The sequence below is a fragment of the Oncorhynchus mykiss genome, chromosome 3 (genome assembly GCF_013265735.2).
Source record: "Oncorhynchus mykiss isolate Arlee chromosome 3, USDA_OmykA_1.1, whole genome shotgun sequence".
NCBI classification, from domain to species: Eukaryota; Metazoa; Chordata; class Actinopteri; order Salmoniformes; family Salmonidae; genus Oncorhynchus; species Oncorhynchus mykiss.
Window position 1 is genome coordinate 50545498 of NC_048567.1, and position 13110 is coordinate 50558607.

General features: G+C 43.5%; 1 protein-coding gene across 6 annotated transcripts in view; it reads right to left on the reverse strand.

The window, feature by feature from the left end:
* Positions 1 to 568: 568 nt before the first annotated feature.
* The window catches only part of LOC110520143 (disintegrin and metalloproteinase domain-containing protein 23), a 39830-nt gene continuing 27288 nt past the window's right edge, over positions 569 to 13110 (reverse strand). Inside the window, exons 18-27 of one of the 6 annotated variants that reach the window (XR_002472948.2) lie at positions 9088 to 9168; positions 8946 to 8996; positions 8749 to 8812; positions 8462 to 8567; positions 8183 to 8302; positions 7862 to 8030; positions 7467 to 7578; positions 5484 to 5574; positions 3213 to 3393; positions 569 to 2468 (exon numbers count right to left, since the gene is read on the reverse strand). Coding sequence is in view for 4 of the 6 variants with exons in the window: in XM_036974503.1 (XP_036830398.1) it covers positions 2423 to 2468; positions 6560 to 6650; positions 7467 to 7578; positions 7862 to 8030; positions 8183 to 8302; positions 8462 to 8567; positions 8749 to 8812; positions 8946 to 8996; positions 9088 to 9168 (840 nt within the window). In the remaining 2 variants the exon portion in view is untranslated. Of the gene's footprint in view, positions 3394 to 5483; positions 5575 to 6559; positions 6651 to 7466; positions 7579 to 7861; positions 8031 to 8182; positions 8303 to 8461; positions 8568 to 8748; positions 8813 to 8945; positions 8997 to 9087; positions 9169 to 13110 lie in introns of all 6 variants that reach the window. The other 5 variants (XR_002472947.2, XM_036974503.1, XM_036974508.1 and 2 more) reach the window with 5 other exon arrangements.

A 13110-nucleotide genomic window follows, 5' to 3' on the forward strand; every position in this document is an offset into this window, starting at 1 on the left:
GATTTATATACCGACTCAAGCACAGTACAACATGCTCTAACCTCGTATTCATTCTCTGCTGCACTTTTATAGCTTGACTGCATTATTTAAAGGCACAATGCAGCTGTTTTTATCCCAATATCAAAACATTTCTGGGTAACAATTAAGTACCTTACTGTTATTAAAAAAATGGAAATGGTCAAAATTAAAAATAATTGGTGGTCTGGGTGAGGGGCCTAATTGGACGAGCTTAATGGGGGGGATATGTAACCTAAAAACTAGCTGTTGTTAGCAGAGAGGTTTGAAACTCTCTTTGTTATTGATCTGATAAATTATACCGCCTGGTGATGTCGCCAGGCAGGCCAAAACTCCATCCCACCAAATCAGGCTTACATTTCTGCCGGTCTTTTCAAACAGCTCTTACACTAAAACAACATTATCATCATTTTCACAATTTAACCTTTTTATTCCCAACCTCATAGTGTGTAAATATATGTAAAGCACAGGCAAAATCAAATTTTGACCGCACTGGACCTTTAAGCACAGTTCTACAGTTCTAAGGCTCAAAAGAAAGACAGAGGCTCTTGGATAAAATACTTCAGTAGTTTATTCGTCGGTCCAACTGTACATGATGCAGTGTTGATAGGGACACGAGATGATGACTAATATGGAGGTTTACACAATGCCAGTGCTATGGCAGCACCTGGAACACACCAACTGTCTGTCTGTCAGCTGGGCTGGAAACTAAAGTCCTGGAAAAGTAACCTGTTGAGGCCTCGGCACATACAGTATGTCAGATTAGAAATGTCATCTTAGATTGGTGGAAAAACACACAAAAATAACATTTTCCTTTGATTCCACAAACGTAAAAGGATGTTCTTTTCACTTGGACATATGAATTCAATTATGCTTTTCCATTCTTTAGTTCAGTACTTTGAAGCTAAATGAAACGAGATGTGGGAGTGGCCGAATACAAAAGGTTGTCTGATTCGCAAAGGTTTTTGTTCCATGTTTATACTGATATCATTTTTACATTTAATAACCCATAAGTTTGTGCAATATCTTTCTTTGCATAGAAATAAAAGTTAAATGTTTTGTTTGTTGACATGCACCTATCTTTTGTAGCGTATTTTAGCTTGCGGATTTTTGGGACTCCCTTATAGAATTATAAGCCCACTATAGTGTGAATGCATGCAGCGTACCAGTAGAGCTAAACTTGATTTCTAGCAAGAGTTTATGGAGAGCGCCAAGCTAGCCAGTATAGTGGGTGTTGATGAGGACTGTTAAATAGTGACACCACCTGGTAACACAGTTGGGACTAATCTGCAGGGACACACTGCATGCCTGTCTGCAGCACTGGGAGAGAGAGGCACACAGACTGCAGACAAAGGGGAAAGTGCTCTGTGTGCGACAACATCCAAACATTCCACGTGATTGATTCTTTGGCTTTTGAGTCACTACTGGAAGTACTTAAGGAACCCCATGACGTCAGTCATAGACTGGATAATCTGCGATCATTCTTTCTGTCACCATCGCTGTACCCTGACCTCTAGAGAAGACACATGTAGACCCCTAAATCTGACCTCTCATCTGTACTGTGTATACTGAACCTGACCTTTGACCTCTATATTGGATAAATACAGAATGTAGCGCGTGGTAACACCTAATAGACAGACTATGACATTGTCTGGTTATCCATAGCATTTTGGCCCAAATCATAATTGCGTTACTGTTTTTCATTAACATTGCCAAAAACACCCGCTATACAACATGCTTAAAGATAAAACAGAAGCAGAGTGTGTCAGTGTAAAATGATATGTTATAATTCAGAATCTGAACTCGTTCTCCTCTTTTATGTACAATGTTGCCCGATATATGCTTCAATTTATTGAATGTGGTCTGCGTTTCCCATTTGGGTTCTAGCATGCAGCCCTCTTCCTCTCATTGTGGTGACCTAAGGAGGAGGAGCCTGTTCAGGGTACCACCGGGTTTGTTTTTTAATGAGGCTATTCTCCTCCATTTGACGATTCAGTGGTGATTTCTCTCTTCTTTTTTTTTTTTTGTTGATTTGCTGTGTGTCGTTCATAGCTTTGGTAGCCATGCAAAGTCCTTTAGCGAGGGCCCCTCATGCCAGAGCCAGCGAGCTGCACGCTCTGTGCGGGAAATCATGCCTGGTGAGAGAATATAATGGTGTGAGTTCCGCCTGAACGCCTGTGCACTGGCACTAACGATGAAAGGAAAAGGAGAGGAGTTCTGTAGCTCTAGAGATCAGGATGGGGTTGTTAGGTGGGTGGGGTTGAAGAAGGCTGCATTTCTACATGACTAAGATGGAATTTGTTAAATTGTCCTCTATTTCTTTTTCAAGTAAATCTAATGCCAAAAATCAGCAGCTGTAAGTGCAGTCCAGAGGATCCCTCTGTGCCCTTCGACCTCTCCTCCGGCCTTATATGGCACTGGCGTTGGGGTCGTACCGTCGCTTCTTCACATTTCTTCGCGTTCAGGGGAGAGTTGGGGAAAGAAGACAGGGATCAATACATGGTATATTACTGATAATGGTGGTACAGTCAGTGCACCGTGGAGAAGCAGCCACACTCATCTCTTAGACAACAGGAGCCATATCTGTTCCTTTCGCACTGGACCGCTCCCTGCAGCTACGCGCTTCAGTGAGGTCACTAGATCCCCCCCTAGATTGATTTGATATGTTCACTATTGGTATGTGTAATGCTGTCGTTAAGTCTTTCCGATTGACCTATGAGTCAATTCTTCTGCATTGTAATGACCTCCATTTTGTGTTTCAAATGTGCAACCATAATATGGTGCTGGAGGCAATGAGAAGAGGCTGTGCTAGTCCATGTGGCATACAGTTAGCTTTCCAAAACACAAGGACAAGGATAGGACACGAATCTCTCATTACCATCTCTGACAGGAAAATATATTAGTTCCATTCAAAACATTACCATCTGGGGGGAGAGAGAGAGCCAACAAAAATGTACTCTATTAAAGGGGGAAAGAGGAGACAACAACAGCACATCAACAACAACAACAACAACAAAGACAACAACACCAACAACAAGATAACACCAACAGGAGAGTTATGCATAACCTCCCCGTAATGTGGCTTGATGTGGGGCTTCTAGCAGTCTGTCATGCACCTGTTTCAATAGTAGGCCAGTGGGAGGTGGCACTATTGATGTGCGTGGTGGGTCATGCAGCTCAATGCGCCGTGTCTGTACCAGGTCTGTGAAGCAGGCAGCAATGGCAGCTGGTGTGGACGGGTCCAGGAGTCCTGCTCTGCTCTAGGGCGGAGCCTGGCCATCCAGGTGGGTGTGGCCAGCCATGGCACAAAGGCTGCGGCCAACAATATGGCCCTGGCTTCTCTCTCACCACTTCCGCTTAAACTCTCACCCTTGAACCCTCGTACCAGATTGAGAAAAAGATTATGGTAGTGATAAGAGTATGGTAACCCAGGAGCATGTCATCCTGAGTTGGGCTCAGCCTTTGTGCAATGAACTGACCTTCTCCAAGTCAACCAAGTCTACATGCAGAAATATTTTTTGGGGTGAGAAACATGATGCGTTGCTAACTGGCATGCTTTGGTGGCTGCAGAATAACACTTATCAACTCCTTATTTTTCCTACTTTAGATTTAGGGTGTGTAACACTCCTGTTGCTTGAGACAGCAGGCTTACTAGCGAGCGATTGGCACTTGATTCCTCAGATTAGGGAACATAGCATACTGCATCACACAGTAAACTAGCTGGCTATGTATTTTACACTGAGTACACAAAACATTAAGAACACCTGCTCTTTCCATAACATATACTCACTCACCAGGTGAATCCCGGTGAAAGCTATGATCCCTTATTGATGTCACGCTAGTGAACACTCTGCAGAGCTGCCTCCATGGCAAGATTAATGACAATAAAAGCCAAACAGCGTTTTTACCCTAATTGAATATTGTGTATATACACTGAGTGTACAAAACATTATGAACACCTGCTCTTTTCATGACATAGACTGACCAGGTGCATCCAGGTGAGATCTATGATTGCTTATGATTTATTCCACTTCAAATCCACTTCAATCAGTGTAGATGAAGGGGAGGAGACAGGTTAAAGAAGGATAATTAAGCCTTGAGACAATTGAGACATGGATTGTGTATGTGTGCCATTCAGAGGGTGAATGGGCAAGACAAAATATTTAAGTGCCTTTGAACGGGGTATGGTAGTAGGTGCCGGTTTGTGTCAAGAACTGCAATGCTGCTGGGTTTTTCACACTCAACAGCTTGGGGGGATGCAACTCAATATTAGGAAGGTGTTCCTAATGTTTGGTATGCTCAGTGTAGACATGTACAATCTGGAAGAGTATGTGTAAAGGAGGTGTAATTTTAATCCATAGACTAAATTAGTAATAAGAACAGTTTGGTCTACAAGTGCTCTTATAAAACTGATTAAATTATTTTTCTGCTAACCCCCCCCACCCCCCCCCCCCCCAAAAAAAATGTATATTGTCACATACGCCAGATAGGTGCAGTGAAATGTGTTGTTTTACAGGGTCAGCCATAGTAGTACAGCACCCCTGGAGCAAATTAGGTTTAAGTGCCTTGCTCAAGGACACATCAACAGATGTTTCACCTTAACGGCTCAGGTATTCAAACCAGCAACCTTTCTGTTACTGGCCCAACACTCTAACCGCTAGGCTACCTTCCGCCCTAACCAGCAGGTTTAGTAACTGTATTGAACATGCACGTCAAGCTTTGAGCTGTGCCCGTCTTATCAGTTTGAGGTTCTGCCACAGACGCACAGATGCCCACCACCTCTCCAACATAATCTCTATGATAATCACCCTATATTACTGAATGTGGACCTTTATTAAAGTAACTGTCCAATGTTTCCAGATTTCTATGAAATATGTGTTAAATATTTGTACTGTTAAACAATTGTACTGTCAAAAAAACATATTTTCTGTGTTCGAATTGTGTGGGCGTATACTGGTCATTAAAAATATTAATGCGAGTAGACTATTGATTGGCCTGCTGAGCCTCCTCAGGAGGATGACATCATCCTCTATGAGGAAATAGCAAGCATTTTTTTTAAACGCTCTGTTTGAGATACAAGTTTGAAGTGGGTTTTTTTAAGTGTTTTTTCCCCCCCCCAATTTATGCTTTGGCCAAAAATACGAGTATAAAATGAGTCAACAACATTATTTGGGCATGAGTTAGCAGAATATTAACTTTTAAAAGTGAGATTTTCACTTGGACAGTTACTTTAAGACAATGTTAAGTATCATGAGCACAGGCACGATTACTTTAAATATGTCTATGTTAAGTGTGTGTTCACGGCTTACTATGTAAGTCTATGTGTGGTTGACCTGACGTACGTATCAGGTATGTTTGTGTGTCCCCTTGGGTCTATATTCTGTAGCAGGAGCTCAAACCCTGGTGTCTATAAGCAGCAGCAGGGATGCCAGAGTCACGGTAGGAGAGACATGCGGCGTGTTGCTTACTTAAAGCCCCATCCAGTCCCCCCCAGCACTATGGCAGCTACCAGGATGGCTCCGGCGATGGAGCCTATTATAAGATTGGTGGCACTAGGACCTGCGAAGGGTTATGGGGGAGAAAGACAATGAGCGCCTCACGTATGGCATTTCTCTACACATGGATGATCTTACACAGATGTTAAGAACAAGAACACATAGCATGAGAATACCCATTGAACTGACTGATTACGTCTATGGTATATTTTTTGCATGCTCATCAGGCCCTCCTACAATAATGTTACCATGGTAGTAGTGATCGTGAATGCGATGTAACACTTTGCTTGTAAATTCAAAGGTCTACATTTCAGGGACCCTATTGTCTATTGTCTACGGGCGGAGGTTCTGAAAAGACAGACCACTAAGTTGAAAAGTTGGGCAGAGCAATGGTCCCGATAAACATGGTAGTTAGCACACAGCAAACCACAGGAGACCATAGACCTCTCTCTTACTGTATCATCTTAAACTGAGTTGTTTTACTCCTTTATGGTGGCATGTACCTAGCTACAGTCTCACCCTAACCTACATTAGCTTCCGATGACAGGTTACAAAAAGGTTCTGTCTATGGTGATCTATATGAGGATTTGAATCGTGGAAAATGACCACATGGCACTATTTGGGAGTCCCAGTCACCACACAGCCCACCACTGAAAGACAGGCTATCTCACTGCGAATCACTTCCCTTGACTGGGGTCTATCTCCATGCCCCACATGCCCCAGAAAGGAGAGGATCAGAAGAGGAGCCACATGACGAGTAATAGGAAGAAGAGGAAGAAGAAGAGGAAGAAGAAGAAGAGGAAAAAAGAGGAAGAGGGAGACTAATAATAATGGGGGAACAACAGGAAATGGCGGGATAAAGGGAATCCATCGATCAATCACATGACACTGAAACATCCAATCACATGACATTTATATGGTCACCACCAACACGAGACAAAGCCACCAGGACGCACACACGGGCTCAGGCCGGGTCACGAGACCCTCAGCCAGCACACTGAGGCACCACAATGAGAGGAAGAGCTGTGGAAACGGATAAAGATGCTTACTCTACTCCCCACCCCGTGCCTCCAAAAATCACCCCCAGGGCCAGAATGGTCCCTGCTACTGCCCCTATCAGCCTGTTAGTTGCCACGCTCACTGCGCAGAGGGAAAAGGAGCATTATCATTATTACCACCTGGTCACAACAAACAGCAGGCTTCTGTTCTGCTTCAGTAACATGGGTAGAGTGATGCGGTTCCCTTGGCAACTGTCCATTCCGCCTCCCCTCCACCTGCTGTCGAAAGCCCTAGGAAATCCACTGACTTATAACAGCCAATAGAAATACTCAGACATGACTCTGTGTTTATGTTCAACAGGCTCTCTATATCTGTGATGCATGGTGATATTAGCAGCTAGAGGCCTCAGCTAGAACATCTTTCTCTATTCTCCTGGGAATCATTAGACGTATCTGTGTACCTGTTCCATGTTATTATAACAATATTAATGGTAATAATAAACTTGATTTGTTTAGCACCTTTCATACAAGCAATAGCAGCTTAAAGTGCTGTTACAATTAGCACTTTAAAAAAAACTAAAATAAAATAACACAATAAAACATGGTAGTAAAACAATAAGAGCAATAAAAGTAAACCAATAAAAACAGCAATAAAAAAAACTATTTAAAAACAATTACAAATTAAAAAACAGACAAACAGGAACTAAAAGGCACAGTAGTTAAAAGCCAGCGCCATCTTGAATGACCTTTCAATCACATTGACATGTGCAAATGTTCTGTGACATGTAGCGTTGATCTTTAGACAGAAGAGGGTACTTGATAATAACTGACATATTAACAAATCTACTTTCAATGTGATACAAAACACAATGGACTGACCGTACTCAAGAAAGGACGTTATATTTAGTCTATCACGGAGAGGAGATAGGGACGCTCTGAAAACTAGATGGAAACAAACCCTTTGGTCCTTCATCTTCTGCGGGTGCAGGCTCCTTGGGGGGGTCGGGCATGCTGCAGTCTGTCCCCGCCCATGTCGTGTCACAGGTGCACGTCGCCTCATTGTTACACACCTGGCCAGGTATGATAGAGGGAGCAAGAGAGGCGGGCAGGGAGGACTTCATTAACCTATGCTCCATAACAAGTGAATACGTCCCAGGTTCAATGGTTACCGCATGCTGGGGATGAGATTTTACACGCTTGTTGACATTGTAGTGAATATGTCACTTAATTGACATTGTCACTGGAGACACCATTGTGGACACTTATGGCTAATAATAGAGCATTCAAGGCTGCGGTAATCGTCTGGGCTCGTATGGGTATACCTAGAGGATGTAGCAGCTCCCCTGGACTTACCCCGTGGGCTGAGCACACCTGGCTGTTGGGCCCGCTGGGGCAGGCGCTCATGTTGAGGGACTGGATGGGCAGACACTTGCGGTCAAGGCACATCATGGACGGCCCACAGGGCGTCCCGTCCTCCACGTAGCCTAAATCAGTCTCATCGTCCAAAAGAACATGGCCACCACTGTGGAGGGAGAGAGAGAGAGAGAGAGAGAGAGAGAGAGACAGAGACAGAGAGCGAGAGATAGAGAGAGGGTGTCGTAGGAGAGAGGTCAGAGCGTATCCGTGGCTGTTGTCTCTGTGTGTTGACATGTGAGGTGAGACGGTTGTCTTCACCTGCAGTCCACCAGCCTGCCCTGATGATTGAAGGAGGTGGGGGTGATGTCTCCCTTCATCATCCCGATGCGGGGGTTGCGTCCTATGTTGCTGCACAGCAGGGACCCACAGAACACATCGCTGCAGGCAGAGAGTCCGGGAGAGTTAGAGCTAAGGGAACACTGATACTTTGTGAGTACTACATTGATGTAGAACAGATACAGCAACACTTGAATGTTTGTTCTGGCATAGTGCACAACTACAGTGTACAGTGTATATTTGGTATCATGTTCAACTCACTGTTTGCTGCACTGGAGCCATTTCTCTCCATCCTTCCCACAGTTTCCCTTCTCTGTTCCCTCTGTATTGAGCTTCTCATAGCAGAACTTCTCGGAGCCTCCCGCCTCTGCAGGAAGACGCAACATGGGAGAGGAGAAAGGGAGGATGACCACACCTCACAACAAGCCAACATAACTGGAGCGCAGACAGACGTTTCAGATTCTGTCTCAATGCCTTTTCGACCACATATTTTTTTGCATATCTTGCAGTGAGCAAAGCAACTTAAGCAAAAGGGATTTTGAACTCACTTGAACCCCAGAGGTATTTGCACTGGTTCCCCCTGGTCTTGCACTCTCCACCATAGCAGCGTCCCTAAAGAGACAAAAGGGCACACTCATTCATTCCCTATCTGTTCAAGCAAGCTTATGGTGACGACCATTCTCTAAATCGTACGATCTGAATAGATATGAGCATGCCGTTGTGTCTCAGTGATTATGCTGCTCACCTGGTCGACTTGACAGTGGTAGCCATCTTGTTTGTGAAGGTTAGGAGGGCACTACAATGGACGATATACAGATATTTCCTTTAAACAGAGCTGAAGGTTTCATCCTTTCTCAGAGATGTACAATGGTTAGAGCCCAACTCACCTGGCCAGAGTCTCCTGAGCATGTCTCTGAGATGTCACAGTCATTCACTGCATAGCGACAACTATAACCTCGCGGGTAGAACTGACAAAGAGGGAGAAAAAACAAAAGGGTGGAATTTCCTGTACCACTTTGGTATCTCACGCAACACTAAGAAAAAAAACTAAAGGAAAACGCTGCCCACTGCTGTTCATGCTCTCAGATGATTTTATTGATGAAACATTTCGACCCTTAGGTCTTCATTAGGCATCCATATCCCAGGTGGGGGTGGAAGGTCCTATATGTATCACCGGATGGGGCCACAGTGTCTCCTGACCCCTCCTGTCTCAGCCTCCAGTATTTATGCTGCAGTAGTTTATGTGTCGGGGGGCTAGGGACAGTTTGTTATATCTGGAGTACTTCTCCTGTCTTATCCGGTGCCCTGTGTGAATTTAAGTATGCTCTCTCTAATTCTCTCTTTCTCTCTTTCTCTCTTTCTCTCTCTCTCGGAGGACCTGAGCCCTAGAACCATGCCTCAGGACTACCTGGCATGATGACTCCTTGCTGTCCCCAGTCCACCTGGCCGTGCTGCTGCTCCAGTTTCAACTGTTCTGCCTGCGGCTATGGAATCCTGACCTGTTCACCAGACGTGCTACCTGTCCCAGACCTGCTGTTTTCAACTCTCTAGAGACAGCAGGAGTGGTAGAGATACTCTTAATTATCAGCTATGAAAAGCCAACTGACATTTACTCCTGAGGTGCTGACTTGCTGCACCCTCGACAACTACTGTGATTATTATTATTTGACCATGCTGATCATTTATGAACATTTGAACATCTTGGCAATGTTCTGTTATAATCTCCACCCGGCACAGCCAGAAGAGGACAGGCCACCCCTCATAGCCTGGTTCCTCTCTAGGTTTCTTCCTAGGTTTTGGCCTTTCTAGGGATTTTTTCCTAGCCACCGTGCTTCTACACCTGCATTGCTTGCTGTTTGGGGTTTTAGGCTGGGTTTCTGTACAGCACTTTGAGATATCAGCTGATGTAAGAAGGGCTATATAAATACATTTGATTTGATTTTGATTTGATATGTAGAGGCAGTGCTCAGTGACATCACTTCCTGAAACAAGAGGTACACATTTATAATATAGGTTCACAATATCGACATTCAATATAATATACAACCGTACATGCGGGAATGTGATAAATATTTACAGTGATATTTTTTTCAAGTCTCTGATCCATGGTCTGATCTAAGTTTCAGAATGAAGTGGAGATTGCAAAGACATAGTATGAGTATATGAAAGTTGATTGACCAACCACACCTGTCATGTACACCCTCCCCAAAATCCACAAGAACATGACCCCACCTATACCAGGCAGGTCCATTGTGAGTGGTCCCGGATCTCTGAAACAGAACATTTCTACCTTTGTAGAAGATTTTGCGAAACCCTGGCCGAGCTCTCTACCCACGTACACCAGGTACTAAATTTATTTTATCAATCTTCTGAAATCTGTGGACCACATACCAGAACATTCTATTCCGTGTACTTTTGATGTTACCAGTCTATACACTAACATCCCCCACCAGGGTGGACTAGAGGCCCTCATGTTCTACCTCAATGCTCTTCCCAGCACCAATTGTATTGTGGACTTGGCTGAGGAAGGTTTGAAAAACAGATGGTGCTGAATCCAGAACTTAACTCCTTTCTCACCAATATTTTCCTCATTTTTAGATAATATTTTCCTGATCTATACAGGGACTCAGGAAGAACTCTAGGAACTCCATGCTTATCTAAACTCTATGAATGAGCACCTCCTTTTAACCATTAATCAAAATCAGTTTTCTTGATGTGATGGTTATTAAGGACAAAATGTCCCTCTCTACCGATCTTTACAGGAAACCTACAGAAAGGAGCACTGTCCTTAGAGGTGACCGTTTCCATCCACCTCCACTCATTAAATGTCTCATGTGTAGCTCTGATGCTTCTTACCAGTAACAGACCACGGACCTCACACACAGGTTTAAGGAAAGGGGGTACAAAGATAATTGGGTCAAACATGCCGATGATCATTTTGAAAGTCTAACATAATTAGAAAGCCTTCAACCAAAAGTAAAAGAAAAAGCAGAACATGTCCCCTCATGCTTCACACCTTGGGGAAGGCATTCAATGACATTATCAGGAAGCACTGGTACATTGTTGACCTTGACCCACAACTGAAACCCATCTTTAAACATCCCCCATGTATGGTCTTCAAAATGGCCCCCAAACCTGCAAGACTTTGTGGCCAAATCTGACTACCCACTGGGCACATATGTCAATTCAACATCTGTTCCACATTGGTTCAACGTCGTGGAAACAACGTTGATTCAACCATCGTGTGCCCAGAGGGTACCCACCGGAATTAAAAATGTGGCCAATGTGCCAAATTCAGTTTCACGTACAAACGTGGCTTTTTCACCCACCCCCGCACAGGTCAAAGCCTGATTATCTGCATGTTTAAAATCAGATTTATGACTTTGTAGCTGTGCCAGCAAGTGACCCCTCTGCAGAGCTGCCTCCATGGCAGGATTCCTGACAATAAAGACCAAACAGCTTTTTACCCTAATTGAATAGTGTATATACACTTATACACTGAGTGTACAAAACATTATGAACACCTGCTCTTTTCATGACATAGACTGACCAGGTGCATTCAGCTGAAATCTATGATTGCTTATTGATTCAATCCACTTCCACCTCAATCAGTGTAGATGAATGGGAGGAGACAGGTTAAACAAGGATTTCTAAGCCTTGAGACAATTGAGACATGAATTGTGTATGTGTGCCATTCAGAGGGTGAATGGGCAAGAGAAAAGATTGAAGTGCCTTTTTGAACGGGGTATGGTAGTTTGTGTCAAGAACTGCAACGGTCCACCACCCAATGAACATCAGGCCAACTTGACATCTGTCGGAAGCATGGGAGTCAACATGAGCCAGCATTGCTGTGGAACGCTTTCCACACCTTGTAGTGTCCATGCCATGACGAATTGAGGCTGTTCTGAGGGGGGAAAGGGGGGCGCAACTCAATATTAGGAAGGTGTTCTTAATGTTTTATACCTGTATATCACTGTAAATATTTATCACATTCCTCATGTTTAGTTTATTAGGATCCCCATTAGCTACTGCACATGCAGCAGTTACTCTTCCTGGGGTCCACATAAAATGTACAAATACATGACAAAGTACAGAACCGTCACAGACAACAACAACATAAGATACTAAATTAAATTTCAAATAAAAAATACAAATAAAATAAGTTATATATTGAAAAGACACCAAGAGACAACAAAAGTATTCATACCCCTTGACTTAGTCCACATTTTGTTGTGTTACAGCCTGAATTCAAAATGTATTTCCATATTTTTTTGCTCATCTACACACAATACCCCATAATGACAAAGTGAAAACATGTTTATAGAAAATGTTGGAAATATTATGCAAATTAAATACAGAAATATCTCATTTACATAAGTATTCACACCCCTGAGTCAATACGTGTTAGAATCAACTTTGGCAGCGATTAAAGCTGTGAGTCTTTCTGGGTAAGTCTCTAAGAGCCTTGCACACGTGGATTGGACAGTATTTGCCCATTATTAATTTCATAATTCTTCAAGCTCTGTCAAATTGGTTGTTGATCACTGCTAGACAACCATTTTCAGATCTTGCCATAGATTTTGAAAAATATTTATGTCAAAACTGTAACTTCGCCACTCAGGAACATTCACTGTCTTCATGGTAAGCAACTCCAGTGTAGATTTGGCAATGCACTTCAGTCCTTTATGACTACAAGCATACCCATAACATGATGCAGCAACCACTATACTTGAAAATATGGAGAGTGGTACTCAGCCCAAACATAGCACCTTCCATGTTCTACATTTAGCAGACACTCTTATCCAGAGCAATTTACAGTAATGAGCATGTACATTTTCAGACTGGTCCCCCATGGGAATCAAATCCACAACCCTGGCGTTGAAAGCGCCATGCTCTACCAACTGAGCTAC